The sequence below is a fragment of the Artemia franciscana genome, chromosome 3 (assembly GCF_032884065.1).
Source record: "Artemia franciscana chromosome 3, ASM3288406v1, whole genome shotgun sequence".
Taxonomy (NCBI): Eukaryota; Metazoa; Arthropoda; class Branchiopoda; order Anostraca; family Artemiidae; genus Artemia; species Artemia franciscana.
The window spans coordinates 38791845-38815744 of record NC_088865.1 but is presented as its reverse complement, the minus strand read 5'-3'; the positions used below and the strand labels follow the sequence as shown (position 1 = coordinate 38815744).

General features: G+C 35.8%; 1 protein-coding gene across 3 annotated transcripts in view; it reads left to right on the top strand.

The window, feature by feature from the left end:
- Positions 1–23900, top strand: part of LOC136025254 (G protein-coupled receptor kinase 2-like) — a 149160-nt gene that overhangs the window by 45896 nt on the left and 79364 nt on the right. For all 3 annotated transcript variants that reach the window (XM_065701101.1, XM_065701098.1, XM_065701100.1), the window contains exon 4: positions 11076–11188. In XM_065701101.1, coding sequence (XP_065557173.1) covers positions 11076–11188 — 113 coding nt within the window. The remainder of the gene's footprint in view (positions 1–11075; positions 11189–23900) is intronic.

Here is a 23900-nt window from a genome sequence, read left to right as displayed (position 1 = left end):
CTAAAGCAGGTGTCATCAGTGAACGACCGACAACTAACCTAAAAACCTCCCAAGACTGCTGATAATTGGTGATATTATGCCCGATCAGTAGCAGTAAAAAAATATCGATAAGATAGTGCTGGTGAAATAGTAGCCCTTCATTATTAGATAAATATTTGTATAAAAAATTAAATTATCTTCATTAAAAAAAAGCAGCAAAAAAGACTTATCAAACAGATCGTGGTAACGAACTGTAGTTATTGGATAAGTCCTCAAAGAAGAATATGTTCAAACGACTTTTTTGACACAAAATACTGGAAAGAGTTGTTGCTTTTTGACTTTTAAACAAAACAAAAGGAAATTAATTTGGCGGCAAGGATCGTATGACGTCAATTAGTGAAGTATTTTTTTTGAATCACCATGACAATTGAAAAACAGTCTTTCTGTTTTTATCTTCTAATGTATTGTCTCTCAATGCAGTGTTGCAAGATTAGGGGGGGTAGTTAAACCGATAAAAAGAGGAAAATACATTTAAAAGAAGACAGAACTCCTAAAAAATTCTCAGTTTTCCATCTGTTTTTTCTGTATACAAATCCGTAGAAAGTATTGCAAAATGTGACCAACAGAACAGTCCTTTTGCATTTGTCTCCTCATTACATAAAAAAAAACTAGTTTTTCTAACTCAAAGTAAGGAGCGACATTAAAACTTAAAACGAACGGAAATTACTCCGTATATGAAATGGGTTGTCCCCTCCGCAATCCCTCGCTCTTTATGCTAAAGCTTTTAATTGTTATAAAAAGCAGAATTGTGGTAAAGAGTCAAACTTTAGCGTAAAGAGCGAAGGATTGCGGAGGGGACAACCCATTTCATATACGGAGTAATTTCTGTTCGTTTTAAGTTTTAATGTCGCTCCTTACTTTCAGTTAGAAAAACTAGTTTTTTTATGTAATTTCTGAACGTTTTTGAATTAATGCAGGTTTGATTTTGGCTCTGCACACATAAATCATTAAAATGAAATTTACATTTTAATTCCTTTTTTGGCTAAATGGCTTTCTCTTAGTTCTGATCAGACGATTTTGAGACATATGGGATTGGGAGGCCTAGTTGCCATGCAATTTTTCGGTTACACAAAAAGGCAACTATAAATTTTAATTTTTAACGAATGTTTTTATTAGTAAAAAATATACGTAACTTAAGAATTAACTTACGTAACAAACTTTTATATTCTTAAATTTTTACTATGTATATGAGGGGGTTGTACCCTCGTTAATACCTCGCTCTTTACACTAAATCGTAAGTTTTGTGCCGATTCTTTAAGAATGACCCCTGAATCAGAAAGGCCGTAGAATAAATAGTTGAAATTACTAAAAATACTATAGCATAAAGAGCGAGGTATTTATCTCCTCCTAAATACCTCACTCTTTATGCTAAAGTATTTTTAGAACCCCTCATATGCGTAATAATCTCTGTTCGTTTTAAGTTTCAATGGTACTTCTTACTTTCAATTGAAAGAATTTTTCCATATTTATTTTTTCATTGTTTTTTTTTTTATAGTAATTTTAGAAAATCCTGCTCCCTTTTCATTGAATTTCTGTTCCCCCATGACATATTTCTCCAAGTAAGGATCCTCCCACATAGCCCCCTCCCCTCAACCCCACCCCCAAAACCAAAAAAAAAATCCCCTGAAAACGACTGTACACTTCCCAATAAACATTATTATATGTAAACACTGGTCGAAGTTTGTAACTTGCAGCCCCTCCCCCAGGGACTGGGGGAGTAAGTCATTCCCAAAGACATAGTTATTATGGTTTTTGACTATGCGGAACAAAATGGCTATCTCAAAATTTTGATCTGTTGACTTTGGAGGAAAAATGAGCGTGGGAGGGAGCCTAGGTGCTCTCCAATTTTTTGGTCACTTAAAAAGGGCACTAGAACTTTTCATTTCCGTTAGAATGAGCCCTCTTGCAACATTCTAGGACCACTTGGTCGATACGATGACCCCTGGGATTTGTCTTCTGGCAAAAAATACGAAATTCCACTTTTTTGTAGATAGGAGCTTGAAAATTTTGCTATAGGGTTCTCTGATACGCTGAATGCGATGGTGTGATTTTCGTTAAGATTCTGTGAGGGGATGGGGGTGTTTCCCCCTATTTTCTAAAATAATACAAATTTTCTCAGGCTCGTAACTTTTGATGACAAAGACCAAATTTGATGAAACTTATACATTTAAAATCAGCATGAAAATCCGATTCTTTTGATGTATATTTTAGCATCAAAATTCCGTTATTTAGAGTTTCGTTTACTATTTAGCCGGGTCACTCCTTACTACAGTTCGTTACCACGAACTGTTTAATATTTTCCTTTCACAACAATGTCCTCTTTGAAGTAATTAACAGTTTGTTTTTTTGATCTGATATGCCTTCATGTATTTTGCACTGTGGGGAGGGGGGGGATTATTTTTTAGTAAAAGGAAAAACAGACATCATGTGATTTAGGTTACAATATTTGATTAATAAAACATCGCATTTATTTGAAATTGATTTATCTCCTCTTCTAGAGAATTCTTGGTTGTTGAAAGGTAATGTAAGAAGAAGTAATGCTATCTAAAGCGTTTGACTTATACTTTCTAACCTTTGGGAACTTTATTTTTTTGTGAAGATAAACGTCATTAGATGGGTTTGTAAAAAGCAGTAATAGGAACTTCTATGATTACTGAGAATGTGCGCGTAGTGTAAACGAAGGGAAAGGCTAATTAAAAGATTTCCTTTTTTTTTCTAAGAACACCTTTGCAAATTTTGAATGGACATTATGATGAGTTGCACTAACTCGTTTTGCCCTGTTCTGCATTGTATTCAAACCGAAGGACAGAAATAAAGAACGTTTAAAATTTCAAAATCGAAGAGCTGATTTAGACAACTGACTGATTAGCAAGACCGTATCCAGTGGGGTGGGGGTACGGAGTTAGATTTCCGATCCGAAATTTGTGTCCCGCTCGTAAAAATGTAACATAATGCATATAAACAAGATTTTTGATGCGTTTTTAAAAAAAGTGTTTTTATTGTGGTCCGCCCCGAACAGAAACCCGGGGTGTGCCCATGCTGATTAGCATTTTTTTTTTTTTCATAAATACGCCTTTTTTCGCTGAGAGCTGATGCGAAAAGTTATGTAGCCTGCTGAAATTTAAATATTTACTTGAAATAGGGAAAAAGATGTAATAAATAAAAGAACATGATTAGGAGGTAAATGAGGGGGAAAACCTTGTTGATGATGGAGGGGTGCATTTAGCTCATAACAATATCTACTGTGATGCCTACTATGAGGTAATATTTCTAATTTTCTAACAGGCGGGCTAGGTTTCTTCTATTTTGTAAAAGGATGGACAAGTTCAATCACGGAGAACCTTGAGGAAAAATAAGTTCGAATCGTAATTGAATATACTTCACCCGTTCCGGGGTCTGAAGAAATATAAAATAATCTTGTAGTATTAAGAGGGTTTTGGGTACCCGTCTGACTGACCGCATCTCAAACAGGAAGCTGTATGAAAATGTTGTTTAATCCCACTTTTTATGGCTATAATGAGAGAAACGTTGAGATGGCTAGGACACGTTCTGCGGATGAAGGCATCATTGCCGATGATCGTTCTTATCAGCCAACCATCAGGGGCCAAACTAAAAGTAGGTCGTCCCCTGAAAGGCATGGGGGATGGCGCAAGGAAAGATTCAAGGAAAATAAAACTGCCTGGGAGGGTATAAGGAGGGAGGCCTCAAATATGTTGGGATGGAGAAGGAGCATATGCAGCTGGGTTGGCCTCCAAAGGCTTGGTTCTACAATAAGCTCTTTGAACTACTAGTAGTAATATAAAGGCGCCGAAAAAAGATAATTGGTCTGCTTCTTCCTTTCTGGGTAGCTTTAAAACGGGCAACCCCCTTGAGAGACCAAATATATGTAAAAGGGTCAAAGTTCAATAATCTAGATGTAATAAAAGGAAAAAAAAAGATAGAAATAATATTCATTTGGCCTGCTACTTCTTATCGGGGTATCTTTGGACTGAACTCTCCCTGGAACACCAAAGTATATTAAAGCGGCTAAAGTTTCGCAATATTTAGACTGGCTGTAAAATAAATAAAAAATAAATAAGGGACTTCAGGATTCAGACTCAGAGTAAAAAATAAAAATCATTTGGCCTGCTGCTTCCTTTTTCTCTTCTGGCAAAAGGATTGACAATTCTATTAGGATTCTAATTGAGTAATTTCCGACAAAAGGAAAAACTATTTGACCAACTCTCTTAGAATTTTCGGGCAAAGGTCATTTTTCTTGTCTTTTTGTATGAATGCCAAGTCAGTATCCATAAAAATGTTTCATTCAGAATGAAAAGTGAAGAGGAGGTCGACACTAATCGACACGGAAAGAGGTGTCACTTTTACAAAGAGTTAACCTTTCAACAGAGGAAAAATATGGTGGAGATTTTAAGTAGCTAACTGTTGAGGGTGTGGTTGTGTAATTTAAATGACATTATTGAGTGTGGTACTGTCTGATACTCAATTTGGGTACTACTTACATGAATATTGTAATTTTGCTCTTCAGAAACTATGTTCAAAATGTAACTTGTATCTAAAGTTGACCGTTATATTTTTATTACATTGAATTTATTTACTCTGAGTTGATGTAAATACTTACGAATAGAAAAGAAACATGAAAAGAAAGAAGACATTTAGCGATTTTGCGAACGTCACAAAAGTCTGATCAAAAATTTAAAGTTTATTTGATGCGGTATGGTAGGAATACAAGGCCGTTTTGATTTTTTTTTTTTTTTTTTTTTTTACGGAGGAAGTTTTACAAAAGATTTTTTTTAGGGGGAAGGGGTACACAAAACTTAAAAAACGCATAAAAACTTGTCTATACACATTTCTGTTACGCATGCACGAATCTGAAAGATATTTCGGGGGGGGGGGCTAAAATTTCCTGATCTCCCCCTGGATACGGCCTCGGGTATGATGGCATAAGACAGTCTTCTTTTCATACATTTTCTTTTGATTTTCAAAATAAACATTAAGCATAACTTACTAAAACGCTTTTCTCTGAACAATGCGAGAACTTCAAGCATGTTATGGGTAAGAAGCTGGGTCTGGTGGTATCACCCAGTCTGGTCGTCCCTCCGCAAGTTTTTGCCAACTCCGCCGACTTAACTTGTCAGTCGGGTTAACCCCGTGACAAATTTTTAAGTAGTAGTGGGTTCACGTTTGTTTAAATTTTGAAACTAGAATAACAGACTATAGGGTACTTGTGTATTATACCGACCACACTTACGAAGTGAAGTTAGGTTATTCATAATGAAATATAATAAAATCTGATGGAAATATAATACTTTAGTAACAAAATTATAGAAACTACAACAGAGAATTTATGGAAAGCAGGCTTCCCAGAACGCATTATATTAAACACCTAACAAACACTATATTAAATATTTAATTAAAATATACCTGCAAGAATAGTTGATCCTACTCATGTTAAGCTGATTGTCTCCGAGTATACGCAGAGAAACCGGTTTTAAATAGATCAAGAAGAACATTTTGGTTGGTATAATACATAAATACCAACTTTAGTCCTAATGACTTTGAATAAATATCGAGTTTGAATTTTGAGTATGGAAAATCAAGAAGAAAAGAGGACACATCGGTGCTACCCGATTCTGTCTACACATCGGTGCTACCGGTGCTACCTTGTTTTTAGGAAAATGCATGGGGCTATTTAAGGTGGGGGGACTGCAAGTTTTCTGCATGTGATCTTGGGCAATGGCGAATGTGATCTGAAAAGTATGAAAATAGTTTTTAGAGTGTATGTCAAGGGTGAATTTGAAAGAGATCATTTGTGTCAATAACATAGCTAAAGAGGAAAAATGTATATTCTATTTGTAGAGTTTTAGTTTGTTTTTCATTAGCGTTAATTGTGCAAAAGCTTGTTTTGTGGAACGTGGATCCTGGTGGGCTGGAGTCTTCGGGGCTTTTCCTATTGACTTGGCTCACTTTTAGCTAAAGATGTACCAGGTAGTTTTATCTTCAGGCTATAATCTCAATCGGCCTTATGATTCCAAGTCTTAGGATTGTTAATATTGTGTGTAATTATCAGATTGGCGTTAGATTTTAGATATACTTTGCACCAGTTTATAAATCAACATTTAACTGTAGCCTCATAAATACGAGTCAGATTTCTTTAGTATATTTTTGCCTTTATGGTACCATATTCTTCATTTTTCAGTTTTTGTTGTCATTTTCACTTGATGTGGGAAAATTGGCTCCAACTTTCCCTATCCCTAGAATTTTGACGAAATACACCACTTGAACCCCAAATAAGGACCCAAAAAAATGTCTTAAAGCAAACCTTAAAGCAATCCAATTTTTTAGCGCAAAAGATCGGAAAAGGAAACAAGCCAGAAACATTTCTAGCATTCGAATAGCAAACTTTAAAGCTCCTTTTAATAAAAGAATAAAAAGATTGCCCGTCGAGCTGCATAAAGGACTGAGTATTTGTGTTAATTTTAAAAAAAGAACGTTTTCCATAGAGAAGGTTTGTCAAAGGGAATTGAAATGAATAATCAGGTCAAACTTGAAACGAGCAGAAATCACCAAAAAGGAGAATGGAACTATCGCCGTCCAAAACTCTTAAAGGTCAGTATTCAATTGGGAGTCAAGGCTCTCTTTTCATACCCCTAACTGCTCAGAAATCATTATTGGTCTTCTGTATTGCAATTTAAGAGCTTCCTGGGCTTATGCGTGTAAATTGCTTTATAATTGGTAAATTGAAAACTATGAACCATCAAGACATGAGTTTACCTACTTAAGCTCCGTGACGTAAGTTCTTGCTGTTCTCGTCCACTGCTTCTTCAGAATTTTAGTTACGAAGCTTTTTTGTGTTAACTCGTTTTTGATTGGTCAACGAAGATTAAATCGACAATCGAAGACTAAGTTGCAAATTTAGGATTCATAGCGTAATTTCGGCAAATGTAATTTGAAAGTTTTATTATGGTAATAACGAGTTGATGAAAATTCGCTTTCTTAAATCAGGGCGCCAGTTTACTTGCTTTAGTTCTGTAACGTAAGTTCTTTCAGTCTTTTTCCATAGTTGTGGCGGTAACATAGATTCTTAGGGCACACCCTATTTGGGCACTAAATCTTCCCTATACTAGAGTATTGACCTACTTGCACAATCAGCCACCGGGACAGGTATCCGCCGCTTTTGGGCGAATGAACTACAAATTCATGTCAGGACAGGCTTAGCAAATATTCGGCCTTCATTTAATAAAAGCAATGTCCAGTTATTATGATACTTAATGTTCAAGTCATGACAATTATATGAATAAATTTTTGTCATTTGAAAATATTGTATTTTATTGGGATATGCATAAAGTTGAAGTTAATAATGTCGTACATGTTTTGCGATAACCCTTGGTCATCCATGACACAACATCCAAGGAACCCAATGTATTCTTCTCCAACTTTCGGTCCCTCCTTTTCGTATTTATTTTTTTAACTTAATTTTTTTTTACTTATAAGTTTTTCAACCTTTTTTCATGGATTAAAATGACACAAAATACTTAAAAAACAAATCACTTGTGAAATTTTTCGCAATACGAAATGAAGATGATATGGACATGTTAGTCGTGATTTTTACTGTTAGGAAAATAATGTTTGCACTTTCTTTCTTTGACTGAAAATTTTTTGTGAAAGTTTTTTCAACTTTTTTTCATGCATTAAAATGACATAAAATATACTTAAAACAAAAAAAAAAATAATCACTTGTGGTATGTTCGAAATACGAAATGAAAATGATATGAATATCTTAGTCGTGATTTTTCCTATTAGAAAAATAATGTTTTTAGTGACATTTTTTTTGCTTAGAATTTTTTTGGACTTAGAACTTTTTGGACTCAGAATTTTATGGACTTAGAATTTTTAAACTTTTTAAGGGTGTCTTGTGAAAATAGGTTGTGATATTGATAAAAATGTTAGCTAAGTATTTCCAAACCTTGTGTGATATTACCCAAATCCTGTCCGACATTACCAACTTCTTACTTTACATTATCAAACTCTCGCCTAGTATAATGATAATCCTCTATTACAGTATCTAAACCTTACGTGGTAATATCAAAACAACACACAAACACAAAGATGGAGACATAAAAACAGCTAAACACGGACACTGGGAGAAGCAAATACCCCCCCCCCCAGACACACAGGCACAGAGAGTGAGTGAGACAAAAACACCTACAAACACACAGAATCAGACATACAAACAGACAAAGATAGACACTGGAACAAGTAAACCTCTACCTACTGTTCTACACCCACTCAGACACACAGGCATGAATCTATCGAATCTGCGTCTGAATCTGTGTGTCAGGGCGGGTGATTGCTTATTCCTGTGTCTGTCTTAGTCTGTTTGTATGTCTAAACCTGTGTATTAGTATGTGTGTTTTTCTCTCTCATTCTCTGTACTTGTGTGTCTGGGCGGGTGATTGCTTGCCCCAGTGTCTATCTTTGTCTGTTTGTATGTTCAACTTGTGTGTTTGTATGTGTTTTGTCTCTCTCACTCTCTGTACCTGTGTGTCTGGGTGGGTGTTTTCTTGTCCTAGTGTCTGTCTTTGTATGTCTGAATCTATGTTTTTGTATGTGTTTTTGTCTCTCTCACTTTCTGTGCCTTTGTGTCTTGGCGGGTGTTTGCTTGTCCCAGTGTCTGCCTTTGTCTGTTTTTACGTCTAAAGCTGCGGGTTTGTAGAAGTTTTTCTCTCTCACTCTCTGTGTCCGTGTGTCTGGAGTGGGTGTTTGCTTGTCCTAGTGTCAGTCTTTGTCTTTTTGTATGACTAAATCTGTGTGTTCGTATATGTTTTTGTCTCTTTCACTCTCCGTGCCTATGTTTCTTGGCGGGTGTTTGCTTGTCCCGGTGTCTATCTTTGTTTGTTTGTATGTCTGAATCAGTGTGTTTGAATGTATTTTTGTCTCTCACTCTTTGTGCCTTTGTGTCTGGGCGGGTGTTTGCTGGTCCCAGTGTCTGTCTTTGTGTGTATGTCTGAATTTATGTGTTTGTATGTGTGTTTGTCTCTCTCACTGTGCCTGTGTGTCTAGGTGGGAGTTCTCGTATCTCAGTGTCTGTCGTTGTATGTTTGTATGTTTTAATCTGTGTGTTTGTATGTTTGTTGTCTGTCTCATTCTCTGTGCCTGGGTGTCTGGGCGGTTGTTTGCTTGTCCCAGTGTCTATTTTTATCTGTTGGTATGTCTGAATCTGTGTGTTTGTATGCGTTTTTCTCTCTCTCACTTTCTGTACCTGTGTGTCTTGGCGGGTGTTTGCCTGTCCCTGTGTATGTCTGAATCTGTGTGTTGGTATGTGTTTTTGTCTCTCCCACTCTCTGTGCGTATTTTTTTGAGTGGGTGTTTGCTTGTCCCAGAGTCTGTCTTTGCCTCTTTTTATGTCTGAATCTGTTTGTTGGTATGTGTTTTTGTCTCTCTCATTCTCTGTGCCTTTGTGTCTGGGCGGGTGTTTGCTTGTCCCAGTGTCTATCTTTGTCTGTTGGTATGTCTCAATCTGTGTGTTAGTATGTCTCTCTCTCTCTCTCTCTCTCTCTCTCTCTCTCTCTCTCTCTCTCTCTCTCTCTCTCTCTCTCTCTCTCTCTCTCTCCTCTCTCTCCTTCTCTTCTCTCCTCTCTCTCTCTCCTCTCTCTCTCTCTCTCCTCTCTCTCTCTCTCCTCTCTCTCTCTCTCTCTCTCTCTCTCTCTTCTCTCTCTCTCTCTCTTCTCTCTCCTCTCTCTCTCTCTCTCTCTCTCTCTCTCTCTCTTCTCTCTCTCTCTTTCCTCTCCTCTCTCTCTCTCTCTCTTCTCTCTCTCTCCTCTCTCTCTCTCTCTCTCTCTCTCTCTCTCTCTCTCTCTCTCTCTCTCTCTCTCTCTCTTTGCCTGAATGTCTAGGCGGGTGTTCACTTGTCTCTGTGTTTCTGTCTTTGTCTCTCTCACTCTCTGTACCTGTGTGCCTGGGTGGGTGTTTGGTTGTCCCAGTGTCTATCTTTGTCTGTTTGTATGTCTGAATCTATGTGTTTGTGTGTGTTTTTGTCTCTCTCACTCTCTGTGCCTCTTTGTCTGGGCGGGCGTTTGCTTGTCCCAGTGTCTGGCTTTGTCTGTTTGTGTGTCTGAATCTGTGTTTTTATGCATTTTTGTCTCTTACTCTCTCTGCCTGTGTGTCTGGGTGAGTGTAGAACAGTAGGTAGAACGGTCGGGATTTTTCTTTGGCAACACAATGAAAAAGGTGAATGTTTACATAGTGAAATATAAATAATTAAGAACACGCTTTCAATGCTGTTCTTGCCTTTTTGGCAGCTATGCTCAAAGGGTTTTTAGCAACAGCTTCACTGGTATTGACTAATGGTTCTGTAATATAATTTGTCCAATCGTTTTAATTAGATTTTTGTATAAAGGATTGAGTGAATACCCCCCTCTCCAATCTCTTTTTAAAGAAATATTGTTTATTATTTTGAGCTTAATTTCTATTGCTTCACGAACAACCTGTTTTATACCTAAATCATTGCTAATGAGGGAGGATTTTTCAAAAAAGTACTTTATGGTTGGGGTTATCAAAAACATGGCTGCTGAAAGCAGAATCAAAACGTTTATTAGCACTATTAGAATTTAAAGTCTTGTTTATGTCATATTTATGTCGTTGTAGGCATTTTTATGGCACTTGCCCATCAGCCAAGTGCCATATAGTGATCGCCATATAGTGATCGCCATATAGTGATCGCAGTCTGAAATAGCAAACATCAAAAACAAGAAGAACAATAGGGAATTTTTTTCGTTAGATAGTGGAAATCTAATTTGAGTGAATATTCTGGCCCTATGTCCAAGGGCCGTCCTCAGTAAAACATAAATATATAGAAGAAGAAAAACTTACAATAACATACGACCAATTGGTTAGTTTAAGGATAGTTAAACTATTAAACCGCTGCTTCTCTCCTCCATCTTTACTTCCCATTGCTCCTCTTCGATCCTTGTATTTAATTGTTTTGTTTTTGGAATTCGGAAAAATTTTACAGATGTTCATAGATTTTTTTTTTCCAGATTCATCTTACGGGTACGTGGTTGAAAGACAACCGATTGGTCGACTTCTGTTTCGACAATTTTGTGAGCTTAATCCAACTTATCAAAGATGTCAGGCCTTTCTTGTCGCTGTTGTAAGTGGTGCTAAACATTTTTTATTCTCTTACATTCTCTTACTGTTCTCTGTTACTCTGTCAGCTTGAATCAAAGTTAACATAGACGAAATAGAGGATCTCTTAATAAGCAACGTTTAAACACCTCGTCCCTTATGGATATCCTCTTTTATCCCGTCGATTTTTTAATTAATGGTACGTTCTTTATCAGTTGCAGCTACCGCTGCAACGAGTTCCCACTGAATATAAGAAAAAAAAACTACATGAATGTATTGTCAACGCACCATATTGTTCAACTACTAATACTACTAACAACTCACCGCAGCACCAAGCCGTGTGAGGCTGACACAGCTACGCATGCTCCTTCTTCATCTCAATCTATCCTAAGCTTCCCTCTTTACACTCTCCCATTTCCCTTAAATCTTTCTTTATGACAATCTTCCACCCCAAATGCGGACGACCTGCTCTGCGTTTAGGCCTAGACGGTTGGCCGAAAAAGACAATCTTCGGCAATCTGGGATCCCTCATCCGCAGAATGTGCCCTAACCATCTCAACCTCCTTCTAATTATAGCCCTAGAAAGCGGGATTGAATCACACTTTTCGCACGGACTACTGTTTGAAATGCGGTCAGTCAGCCGGGTACGTCTATGATAATCCTCTATGATAGAAGACCCAGAAGGGCTCAGAGGGAGATGGTTTGTTGGAGGAGGGTTGGAGGAGGTTGGAAGAGTTCAGGGATTCCTTTTCAATTAGTTATATTATAAGTGACTTGGCACTTGGCACTATTACCCCCAATATATTCTACAAAGGCTCTGTAGCTGTTATGGAAAAATCGCCAATAAATTATTCAAACCAAAAAAATACAGACGTGATAAATGATGTAGAGTGATTCTAGTTGATCGTGCGTGGTTATTCTGAAGAAATAGGATAGAAAACTGCATTAAAAAAGGATGATTTAATATCTGATTGCCTCTTGGTAAAGCCCAGTAAATATGGACAAGAAAATAAGGACAAAGAAAAATGTAAAAAAAAAAAAAATCTTTAGCACACGGGATGCTCACAAGCTTGTGCTAACTAGACAAAGCTTCTTACCATCGGCAAACCCTATATCTATTTTGTAAAAATGCAGCAGCTGTAGTCTTAAAATACATTGGTGCCTATAACCCTTTTGTAGTTAATGCTAAACAGGGGTTACTTTTCTAATAACCCCTTGCAAACTAGTCTTTACGAAGACAGTTCTAGAAACTCACTAGTCTTAAAGAAAAATAAATACATAGTGATGGATACAGACAGGTTCGACCTTATCGGAGTGCATTTCACTTCTTCTTTTTTGTATTTCCCCTCGGAATCTACATAGAATTTCGCTCAGCCTAAGTTTCTTTCGCTACTCAATGCAGTAGTAAAAAAAAAATAGAATTTCTCTATGAGCAATTAATAATTTTTAAAATCGATTTTAGACTTTTCCTAAAAGCCTTTCATGCTTGACCGGAGTTTGAACCACCACATCCAATCCATATGTTTGATTTTTGAAAACTTTGCTTTTTCGCAATTCGGGTGACTTCAGACGACGTTACGTTAGCCTAGTGTGTCACTCAATTTATTAGTTACTCGTTACGCTACTCAATGTAATATAACTACTTAGTACAGAAAGCTACGCATGTAGTATGAAAGCAACTTGATGTATTATCCTATGCGTAATTTAGTAAGTTAGGTTGTGTTCAACCGTCAGGCATAGTTTTATGTCTCATCAGTCAAAACAGAAGCATCGTGTTTTGTAATATGATTGGAAACAAATAAGTGTTGATAAGCTTTTCAAACCAATTTCTGGCTATTTCATTTTTTGCTTATGTGGTACACGTCTCATGTAAAACGCGAATCAATTTCATTCTTTTAATTTCAAGACTGGTGTGGCCTGAACCACACCAACCCATCCCAATTGGGCAACAAAATATTTACCGTTAAAAATATTCCACATTTTAAATGCTTTTTCAGCAAAAGCAATAATTGTGAAAAGCATACTAATTTAGTATCTTGCACTAATTTTACTATAGTAAAATTACTATAGTATACTAATTATATAGGATACTAAATTATATAGTAAACTAAATATAATTATAATTAGTTATAAAAATAGACAGTAATTCTTTTAAATACAAACAAAAGTAAATTCAAATTTAATAAGGCTAATCACAATATCGCAAGTGAATAGACAGTATACTATGTAAACTAGAAGACCTGAAATTTAGAAGAGATTTTGAAGCAAAACTAGTAACCACAGATTTGGGATGTGCAATCCTACTATGTACAGTCCTACTATGCCATAGTTTACTATGGCTACCTGACCCTGCTGTATTATATGTTTGATTGCAATTTTGATAGGTATGCACATGTTCGATCTTGACGGAATGACGTGCATTTTAGGCCCCGAAGTATACCGAACACATTCTTAGCCATCACTATATTTACGGGTAAAAACCGTCAGAATTTTAACAGGGGAAAACAGAAAATATTTCCTGGTTGATAGTCGAAAATACCAAAATATGAATTTTAAGCACATAGTATCAAACAGTGCAACTTCCCGAATGGGGTAGAAGGATATAGTAAGAAAAGATTTAAGGGAAATGGGAACCTCCAGAGAGGGGGGGGAGGGGTTCAAAGAGGGAGAGTTCGAAAAGACTGGGACGTAGGAGTAGTGTGCGCAACTGTGTTGGCCTCAGGCGGCCCGGTGCCGCAGTGAGAGACAGTTGTAGTAGTAGTATCGACTAAATTTTAATTACGCTATCAACTCTGAAATTCCCTTTGCCAAAGAGTATCGGTAACATCATAGCGTTGGTTATAAGACAAAGCGTTGAAAATCCCGACGCAAGGACCTTAGTAGTCAAGAAATGTCGTTAATCCAGTGCAATACAATAGCGTAATTGGTAAAATTAGTGTTGTAGTGTTTAATGTCAGTTTTTAAAAAGAATATAATTATGTAGCTTAAAAAAATGCCAAGAAACACTGAGCGCTAGATAGTGTTGGTAATTTTATCTTGTCGACGTTATTGCCAGTCTCCACTCTTGTAAGTTATCCACACTCTTTGTTCTTTGCCTTAAATAGAAAGAAAGAAGAAAAAAAAAACAAAAAACGAGACAGACTTAAGTTGGGTCACAAAAGAGGCTGACTAATTTTCAGGAGATTTAAAAATAAATAATTTACTATGAAACGCCTACAATTCACTTTGATGTGGAACTTCAATAAAAACGTTATTAAAATTAAAAATAAGAGATAAAGTTTTCCGAGCGCAGGAATCTTGAGCCTGCCTTTGATAAATATGTATTATTAAATTTTTAAAGAAACTCAAAACATGGAGAAAGACGGAAAACAAAAATGAAAAATAAACAAAAATACTTACTATTGTAATATAGTTGTTATATTATTTAGAGGCTGCAAAGCCTTGGTAGTCTAACTTTCGAAAGAATGCTGGGAGTTATGGACTATCTTTATTAGAATGAATGTAAAGATAATGGTTTGTGAATTGGTGATATTTAAAGTACTGACGAAATCACCCCTTGACCCACCTTAGGTCTATTCAAATCGTAAAACCGCAATTTTTTTTAAATTTATTATTTTGTGGTTTCAAGAAATTTTTTGGGTCAGTATCCCATTTTCGTGAGTGTTGCTACGTTAAACCGTGAAAATAAGTGAGCTAAACTAATTTGCTAAACTTCATAACGCTAAGGCCGTATAAATACGATCATTAACGATCCGTTGATTTCCAAAGACGCTTATTTCTACAGAGAAGAGCCACATCCTCTTAAGCTGTTTGGTGTCATATAGTTTTGCTTATTTTTGATGTCTTTACCCTAGTTTCCTTTTTTTTAGTTTGAAGCCCACTAGAGGCGAAAACTCCTTAGCTGCGTATGGACGTGTTTTTCGTCAAAAATTAACGTCCCGTTTTTTCCTTGTTTTTTAACTATATATGGTTGCTTAAGTTTTCATATGGCTCTTCACTTTCCTTGGAAAAATTTATTTTTTGGAAACTTCTTAATAACTAACACGGAATAAACGGTTAACATAGACAAATACTGTTAGGTTCTAATTGACTGAGTTCATTTATTGAAGGCTTCATAGAATTTGGGTGTCTAGCTGTGTATCAGCTACTCGAAGCACGATTCAAGTTTAAAAAAAATGTGATTTCACGTTCACTATCTTTGGTATTTTAAAGCAAGATAAGAAATGTTCTTAGAGACAAGAGATAGGAGTCTCTCTTGCTATAAATGACAAGCAAAGAGGGCAGTTGCGGGGTCTCTGATAACATAGGATGGGTTCCACTTATGTGCTACTAATAAATTTTGCTCCTAATAAGTCTGTCTGTTCTGTACCGCACCGTTTGCAGTTCTGTTCACACTATTCACTGTATCGCCTCTGTATCACACTACCACACTGTGGTACATCCCATCGCCAAAAAAACTAAAGATTTGTTGAGCATACTCTTGCGAAGGTTTTATGTATAAATCCTCCCCCCGCTCCTCTTAATACTTTTCGTGATGATCCAAATTACGGATCTCTACACGTACTATGCAGTTCTTTCGGTCTCATTATTCACATTTTCTACATATTCAATTAACAGGTTAGTTAATTATGAATTCTAGGTATCACCTAACACACTACCAAAGTTTCCTTTTCAATAAATTTTCTGAATTTTGTATTCAACAGTTTTGTTAATTCGGTATTCAACCCAATTTTCTAAATACTATTACTACTACTAGCAACTCACCGCAGCACCAAGCCGCCTGAGGCCAACCCAGCTACACACGCTCCTCCTCCATCCCAATCTATTCAAAGCCTCCCCTTTCAAACCCTCTCAGGAAGTTCCCATTTCCTTTTAATCTTTCTTTATGACGTTCTTCTAGTCCAAACAAGGATGACCTGCTCTCCGCTTAACCCTAAATGTTGGCCGAAAATGCAATCTTCGGCAATGTGTCATTCTTCATCCGCACAACGTGCCCTAGACATCTCAATCTTTTTTTCATTATAGCCCTAGAAAGCGGGATTGAGCCACATTTGTCATACAGACTACTGTTTGAAATACGGTCAGTCTGCCGGGTACCCAGAACAATCCGTGGGCAATTTCTCTGTAAAACATCTAGCAAATCTTCATCCACTTTTCGGAGTGCCCATGCTTCAGAGCCATATTTGACCACTGTCATCGCTGTAGCTTCTAATATTCTAATCTTGGGTTGCAGACTAATTTTCCTATTCTTCCAAACTTAGCTCTATCTGAACTTTTAATACAAAGAACTGGCCGAAGTTTTATATTATCTTGTCTTTTGGAACGCAAATAATAATAAACTATTAATTACCATGGATGATACACACCCATAATCAAACGAAGAAACTTTATCTTGGTTTTGTTGTTGAAGCTCTATCTTCGTTGAATGGTATTTTTAGTCCCTCCTCCCCTACGGCTAATGTAATTTTGGCCTTCTTGATGAGGGGAGGGGCCATTTGGTTCTAAAACTTTCAATTGGATATGCCCCTGGGCGAGTGGCCGAGGAAAAGTTAAAAGTGGCTTACTAGTAACCCTAAATCGGAACATTATAACCGTCTAAATCAGATATTATTGGGCCCAAACGGCTTGATACTGCGGGGAGTTGTTGTTAGCAGTAGTAGTAAAACTAAGTGCATAACTTACTTTTTATTAATTGTGTACGAAATAAAGCCATTTGTTCGCGTGGTTTCTGTGGAAGGATGTAAATAAGAAAAAAATTTACAGTATATAGCTAAATGAGATGACTCCCTTAAAGTACTATTCTGTTGGGTAGATGTACTGACCTTTTTTTCATTTTGGTCTGTTTTCCCTACGTCCTCTGTAACGGTTGCTTACAGAAATGCTGCCAGCATTTCTGAAAAAAGTTCCAAAGCTGCCAGTAGTAGAATTCGAAAGAATTCCAAAAGCTACCGACACTCTAGCAACACAACTTGTGTTTTGACAGCGTTTTTTTGGGCAAAAAGTATTTTTATGTGTGAAAATGGTATTTTCAGACAAAATCTGCCAACAAATTTCACTAGGCCATGAAAACTGCCAAGTAGCAGTGCTATTATGGTACCCCACTTTTTGCACGGCGGACAGCCAGTGGATAAGTATCCAAAAAATAAGTTTTTCTCACTTTTTGACTCACTCTTGAAAAAAAAACTTAATCTCGTTGAATTAGTACGTATTCGCAACTGTAGATTCGTTATTTCTTCCTCCATTATGTTTGAAAGTAGAAGGTTTCAAAGGTTTCAAATCGCATTTTAATGCTGGTTTTAAATATATAAGTTTCATCAAGTTTAGTCTTACCCATCAAAAGTTACGAGCCTGAGAAAATTTGCATTATTTTAGAAAATAGGGGGAAACGCCCCCTAAAAGTCATAGAATCTTAACGAAAATCACACCATCAGATTCAGCGTATCAGAGAACCCTACTGTAGAAGTTTCGAGCTCCTATCTACAAAAATGTGGAATTTTGCATTTTTTGCCAGAAGGCAGATCACGGATGCGTGTTTTTTTTTTTTTTTTTTTTTTTTTTTTTTTTTTTTTTTTTTTTTTTTTTTTCAGGGGTGATCGTATCGACCCAGTTGTCCTAGAATGTTGCAAGAGGGCTCATTCTAACGGAAATGAAAAGTTCTAGTGCCCTTTTTAAGTGACCAAAAAATTGGAGGGCACCTAGGCCCCCTCCCACGCTAATTATTTTCCCAAAGTCAACGGATCAAAATTCTGAGATAGCCATTTTATTCAGCGTAGTCGAAAAACCTTATAACTATGTCTTTGGGGACGACTTATTCCCCCACAGTCCCCTTGGGAGGGGCAACAAGTTACAAACTTTGACCTGTGCTTACATATAGTAATGGTTATTGGGAAGTATACAGGCGTTTTCAGGAGGATTTTTTTTTGGTTTGGGGGAGGGGTTGAGAAGAGGGGGATATGCTGGGGGAACTTTCCTTCGAGAATTTGTAATGGGAGAAGAAAATTTCCATGAAGGGACAGCAGGATTTACTAGCATTATTTAAAAAAAAAAAAATTAAAAAATGAAAGTGAAAAAGCTTTTTCAGCTGGAAGTAAGGAACAGCAATAAAACTTAAAACAAACAGAAATTATTACCCATATGAGGGGCTCACCTCCTTCTAATACCTCGCTCTTTACGCTAAAGTATTTTCGGTAATTTCAACTACTTATTCTACGGCTTTTGTGATTCAGGGGGTCATTCTTAATGAATTGGGATAAAATTTAAGCTTTAGTGTAAAGAGCGAGGTACTGACGATGGGGCGAATCCCCTCATATATGTAATAAAAACATGAGAATACAAAAGTTCTTTACGTAAGCTAATTTATAAGTTACGTAAATCTTTTACCAATAAAAAGATTCGTAAAAAATTAAAAGTTCTAGTTGCCTTTTTAATTAACCAAAAAATCGGGGGGCAAATAGGCTTCGTCCCCCGCTCTTTTTTTCTCAAAATCATTCGATCAAAATTATGAGAAAGCCATTGAGCCAAAAATAAAAATATGCAAATTTCGTTTAGATTATTCCTCTGCGGAGAGCCAAAATCAAAACATGCATTGATTCAAAAACGTTCAGAAATTAAATAAAAAAAACAAGTTTTTTCAACTGAAAGTAAGGAGTGACATCAAAACTTAAAACGCACAGAAATTACTTCGTATATGAAAGAGGCTGCTTCCTCATCAACGCCCCGCTCTTTACGCTAAAGTTTTTTTACTGTTTTAGAAAGAAGAATTGAGAGAAAGAGTCAAACTTTAGCGGAAAGAGTGGGGCGTTGATGAGGAAGCAGCCTCTTTCATATACGAAGTAATTTCTGTGCGTTTTAAGTTTTGATGTCACTCCTTACTTTCAGTTGAAAAAACTTGTTTTTTTTATTTAATCTCATAATAAACTATGTGGGAACCCTGAGTCGCTGTTTGTGGACCCTCAATTTATCTCTTTTTGTCGAGGACAATATTTGATTAAATCCTTCTGAAAACGTTCATTAAGATGTATAAAGAGATAAATACAAAAATTAAGATTTCTACTTTTGTTTTGGGCTTTTGGTTATGGCATATTGGAAAATTTTGTGTAAAGATTATTGGTCGAGCAAGTATACCATAAAATTTATTTTTGATGTTTTCGATATTCTCCACTCTATTCGGAAACCGTTTTCCATTGGCATTCGGAAAATAATTTGCAATTTCAGTTTTTTACAACCAGTGCTCCTCCCCACTCTCGCATAAAATCACTCTTCTAGTGAAAATGGAATAAAATTGTTGAGGAAATAAATTTATAAAATCTAGCATCTTACCGTTTTAGACATTATTTGTTCCGTATGATTTGTCTTAAATTTCATCATATATTTTCTCATATTCATCTATTTTTTTATTCCCCTTCCCGCCCCCTAAATATTGGCCACTCCTTTCGATATAAAATATGACATTTAACAGTGATCAGCTCGTCTGAAATATGATGAAAATTGGCTGATATGTGTGATCATGAGTAAATCATATAATGACCAACATTATTTGTAACTAATTTATATAACCTGTATTTCTATGTAAATCATATATTATATGTGCTACAAATATTAATAACATTTCACTGCAGCACCAAGCTAAAGCTGCACAGAAATGCAAGCTCCTTCACCACTCCAAGCTATTCAAATTTTGAAAAGTTTTGTGTTTACGGTGTTACATTAAAATACTCAAAATAAAACCAGCATCTTTCATTGAGGCAGGTCATTCCCGGGCTGGAGGATAATAATAATAAACAAAAAGAATTTATCCTAACCGTCTTTAATTTAATTTTAGTCGGCGTGTTATATGACTGACCCGTTTTGAAAAAGGGCATCATTAATAGTCTAACCTTTAATTATTGCACAAATTGAGTTACTTCATATTAAAATTTGACCGTTAAAAGTTAGTGATAATAAACGAGGTTTTTATTTTTCAGTTTTTATCATTTTGTTTTTGCATCGCCTCTGTGGCTTTTTTTTGTGAAAAATATCATCATCATCTTCTATAACTTAAATTAGAACAACCTATATTTTTATTTAACAAATACGTTTTATGTCTAGAATGTAAGATAGTAAAATCAGTAACTTGGTCGAATGTCGAGGGTTCTGACCAAAACCTAGTGGATAACAAAATCAAGTCGTCCTACTTGCTTTAAAATTAAATCCAACTCTGCGTAATCTCATCATTAATTGTAACAAATTTTACGATAAACAATTAGGTTTCTATTAATATAAAACTGAGTATGAACGACATTTCAGTTTAATTTCAGTTTTCTTATTTTTGATCATTTTCTGAAATAATCAAATTGTCTCTAGTTCTTAAATGCAGCATTGCTGTTGCAGTTGCTGCTATTAAGAACAATTTATTTTAAGAATACCCAAATAATAGTCACATAATGTCAGAATGATAATGGCTAAGTCACATATGACTGGTCACATAATGACTAAGTGACAAAACAGATCAGCCACCTATTATTTATCTTTAAAAGTTTGGTCATATATAATCAGTTAGATAAAAACTTGCTATACTGATTATTCTCATAATGATTAGTTACTTTTAAATCTAATTTACATTAATTTTTTTTTTTCTTTCAAAGATTACTTACATAATAGCAATTAGTTACTTTCTTAATTGCTAGTTTTTTAATTTTAACTCAGTTTTGAATTTTAATTTCTATTTATGAAGGTTAGTTACTTTTTTAAAGGCTAGTTATATTCTTGTAGAAATTTAAGTAATGTTTGATTTTTGTAATGTTTCCGAAATCTTTAAGTTATGGGACCTTTAAGGTTAGGGTCCTTTTGGAGGGACTGATAAGCCATAGACTTTCATACCAATGGACTATAAGACTGTTATCCAATTTTTCGGAGGTTTTGGTTTGTTTTTTGGAGAGGTGGATTTCAGCTTTTTCGGTTTTTATGCTAAGTGGCAGCAGTCAATTAGGAACTGAATTGTCCGTGGATGCTCCGTAAGGCTCATATGTCTCAGATGAAATTTTTTTTCTCAGTATGTAAACTGCACCCTTTAATTTGCTCTTAGTTCTTGTGCGAGACTACTGATCTTTTTTTTTACTTTTTTTTTCTAGTAATTCTTTGTGAAATCTTTTTGTAGTATTCCAGCTGGGACAATACTAATGCAGCCCTTTGGACTGTTCAGCGTACGATCATAAAGATCATACGTCAATTAGTGTCACCATAGGCTTTGTTTGAAGTATACTGTACTCAGCTTGACAAATATCAATTCTTCAGGTGGAGTGTATGGAGCGTAAGTGGAGCGAGTGTAGTCTGAATAACCCTAAAGCAATTTGTTATAATGCCTACCACTCTGCGATTGTTAAGATTACACGATGCTTAGTTTAACTATACCATTTGTTTGAAGCTCCCTGTGCTAAGTTAGAGAAATGCCATTTCCTCAAGTGGAGTGTTTGGACACTCGTTTGAAGTGCGCTGTGCTCACTTGGACAAATTTCTTTCAAGTGGAGCATGTGGAGCACAAATGGAACGAGTTTGGTTTGGATAATCCCAAAGTATTTTTTTTATAATTCCTACCGCTATAATTCCGTGTCAGAGAAATACCATTTCCTCAAGTGACTATTTAGACCTCTAAGTTGAATAAATATGGATTCTTTAAGTTGAGCATTTTGAGTACAAGCGGTGTAGATTTGGATAATCTTAAATTAACGTGTTACAGTGCCCTTTAATTGCACTGTTACCAAAATCACACGCTGCTCAGGTTGACAATAGCCTTTATTTGGAGTGTACTGTGCTCAGTTGGACGAATGCAAATTTTTTAAATGTACTTTTTGGAGCACAATTGGACAAAATTTGGGTAATCCTCAAGCAACTTGATTCAAGGCTTAGCTGCTTAGTTTAATTTCCTGCTTAATTTAACCATAGCTTATGTTTGAAGTGAACTGTAATCAGTTGGAGAAAGGTCTATTCTTCAAGTGGAAAAAATTTGATTACTTTGAGAATGGTTATTACTGTCCTCTACTTAACACCAAATTATTCGTTTCTTTCCTTAGCATTCGTTTCCTGTTCTAAAAGAGCCTCTTCTTCTTTAGTTCTCGCCCCTTTTGATTTTATTACTCCCCAAGGTCAAATGAGTATAGACCCGAATTTACAGGGTAGAACCTATAGAACTAAATATGAATGTTGCCAAGTCAAAGGAGACATCAGAAAGGCTGCTTTTGTGATTAAGTCAGTGCCATGTTGCAACCTTTGGACTAAATGTATTCTATCCCCTCAAACAAAGCAAGCTTTATCGATTTGTTCCATCCATTATCTGCTAACTTGTTTGACTCCCAAGATATTTAGAAGTTTCCCTTTTTTTCTCAGATTGCGCAATTTCTTTTATTTCTTTTTCTTCACAGAAATAATTCGGGAATTTGTAATTTTCACTCTCAGTTTTTTTTTCTACATATTTTCCAATCATGAAAATTCTTTATGAACAGCTACTTCTTAATAACAGTAAAAAAAAAAAAAGAAGTTTGTCTGCTGTAAATTACGCTGGCTGAAATGTTCGTTACATTGTTCGAAGCAATGAAGTGATGTATGGATTATGCAGGGAAGCGCATTGAATTTGTTGTTTATGTTGGAAATATAAGTATAATAGATTTTGCAGCGTTAGTAAAATCTATGGTATTCACAGCAAAAAACGAATAAGAGAAGCTATATTTCTTGAGGTGGTAGACTCAAAAAGATGTGATGTATTTATTGAGTGGATCGGCCGGTCGATATTGTCGTTACGAAATGGGGGTCAGTGTCATTATTGGATGTTGGGGAAAATATCGGATATCGGCCGATTTTTTTTCTTATGAGTAACTTATCCAGAAGATGGTGCCAGATTTCCTCATGTAAATTTTGTTTGTCCAGTCCTTGGGGGGTGGAGCCACCAGCTAAGTCTGACCATGGTGGAGAGAGCAACAGAGGTAAGTCAAATGAAGTTCAGTAAATTTGTTGTCAATACTTGTTAATTCACACCTGGTGCAACGATGTTTGAAATGTATGGTGAGTTCAAGAACGTACAACCAGTGAGTTGCTCTTGCTTTTCTCTTGGATCCCAGATACTAGCACCAACCCATAAATCAAGAGGCACTCAGTAACGCTGAAAGTGGCTACAAGAAGAAACACAGAGTCAGACTTTAACAAAATTAGCCACTGCAAAAGAAGATGATGAAAACTCAAAGCCAAGGAGAGTAGGCGCAACAAGTTTGATTGACTGCCTATTTGGTAAAATGGTTGCAAATTCGACAAATGAGGAAGAAGAATCAGCAGATAATATTGATCAGCTGCTGGAAAGGTACATGAGTAAGGCTGTCATTGACAGGAAAAAGACATGTCCGTTAGAGTGGTGGTGAAATAACAGCAGACGTTTCAAGAGACTGATAAAACTTGCTCAAAATTACCTCTGCTGTCCGCCCTCTTCTATCCCAAGTGAAAGAGTTTTCGGCACAGTTGGTGGTATTTATGAGGAAAAACGAAGGTTTCTGAAAGGAGAAAATTCTGAAAAGTTCATTTTTCTGCATTACAACTTGCCCCAATTTGACTGAACTTTTTATTGTATAAATGTACATATATATATATATATATATATATATATATATATATATATATATATATATATATATATATATATATATATATATATATATATATATATATATATATATATATATATATATATATATATATATATATATATATATATATAT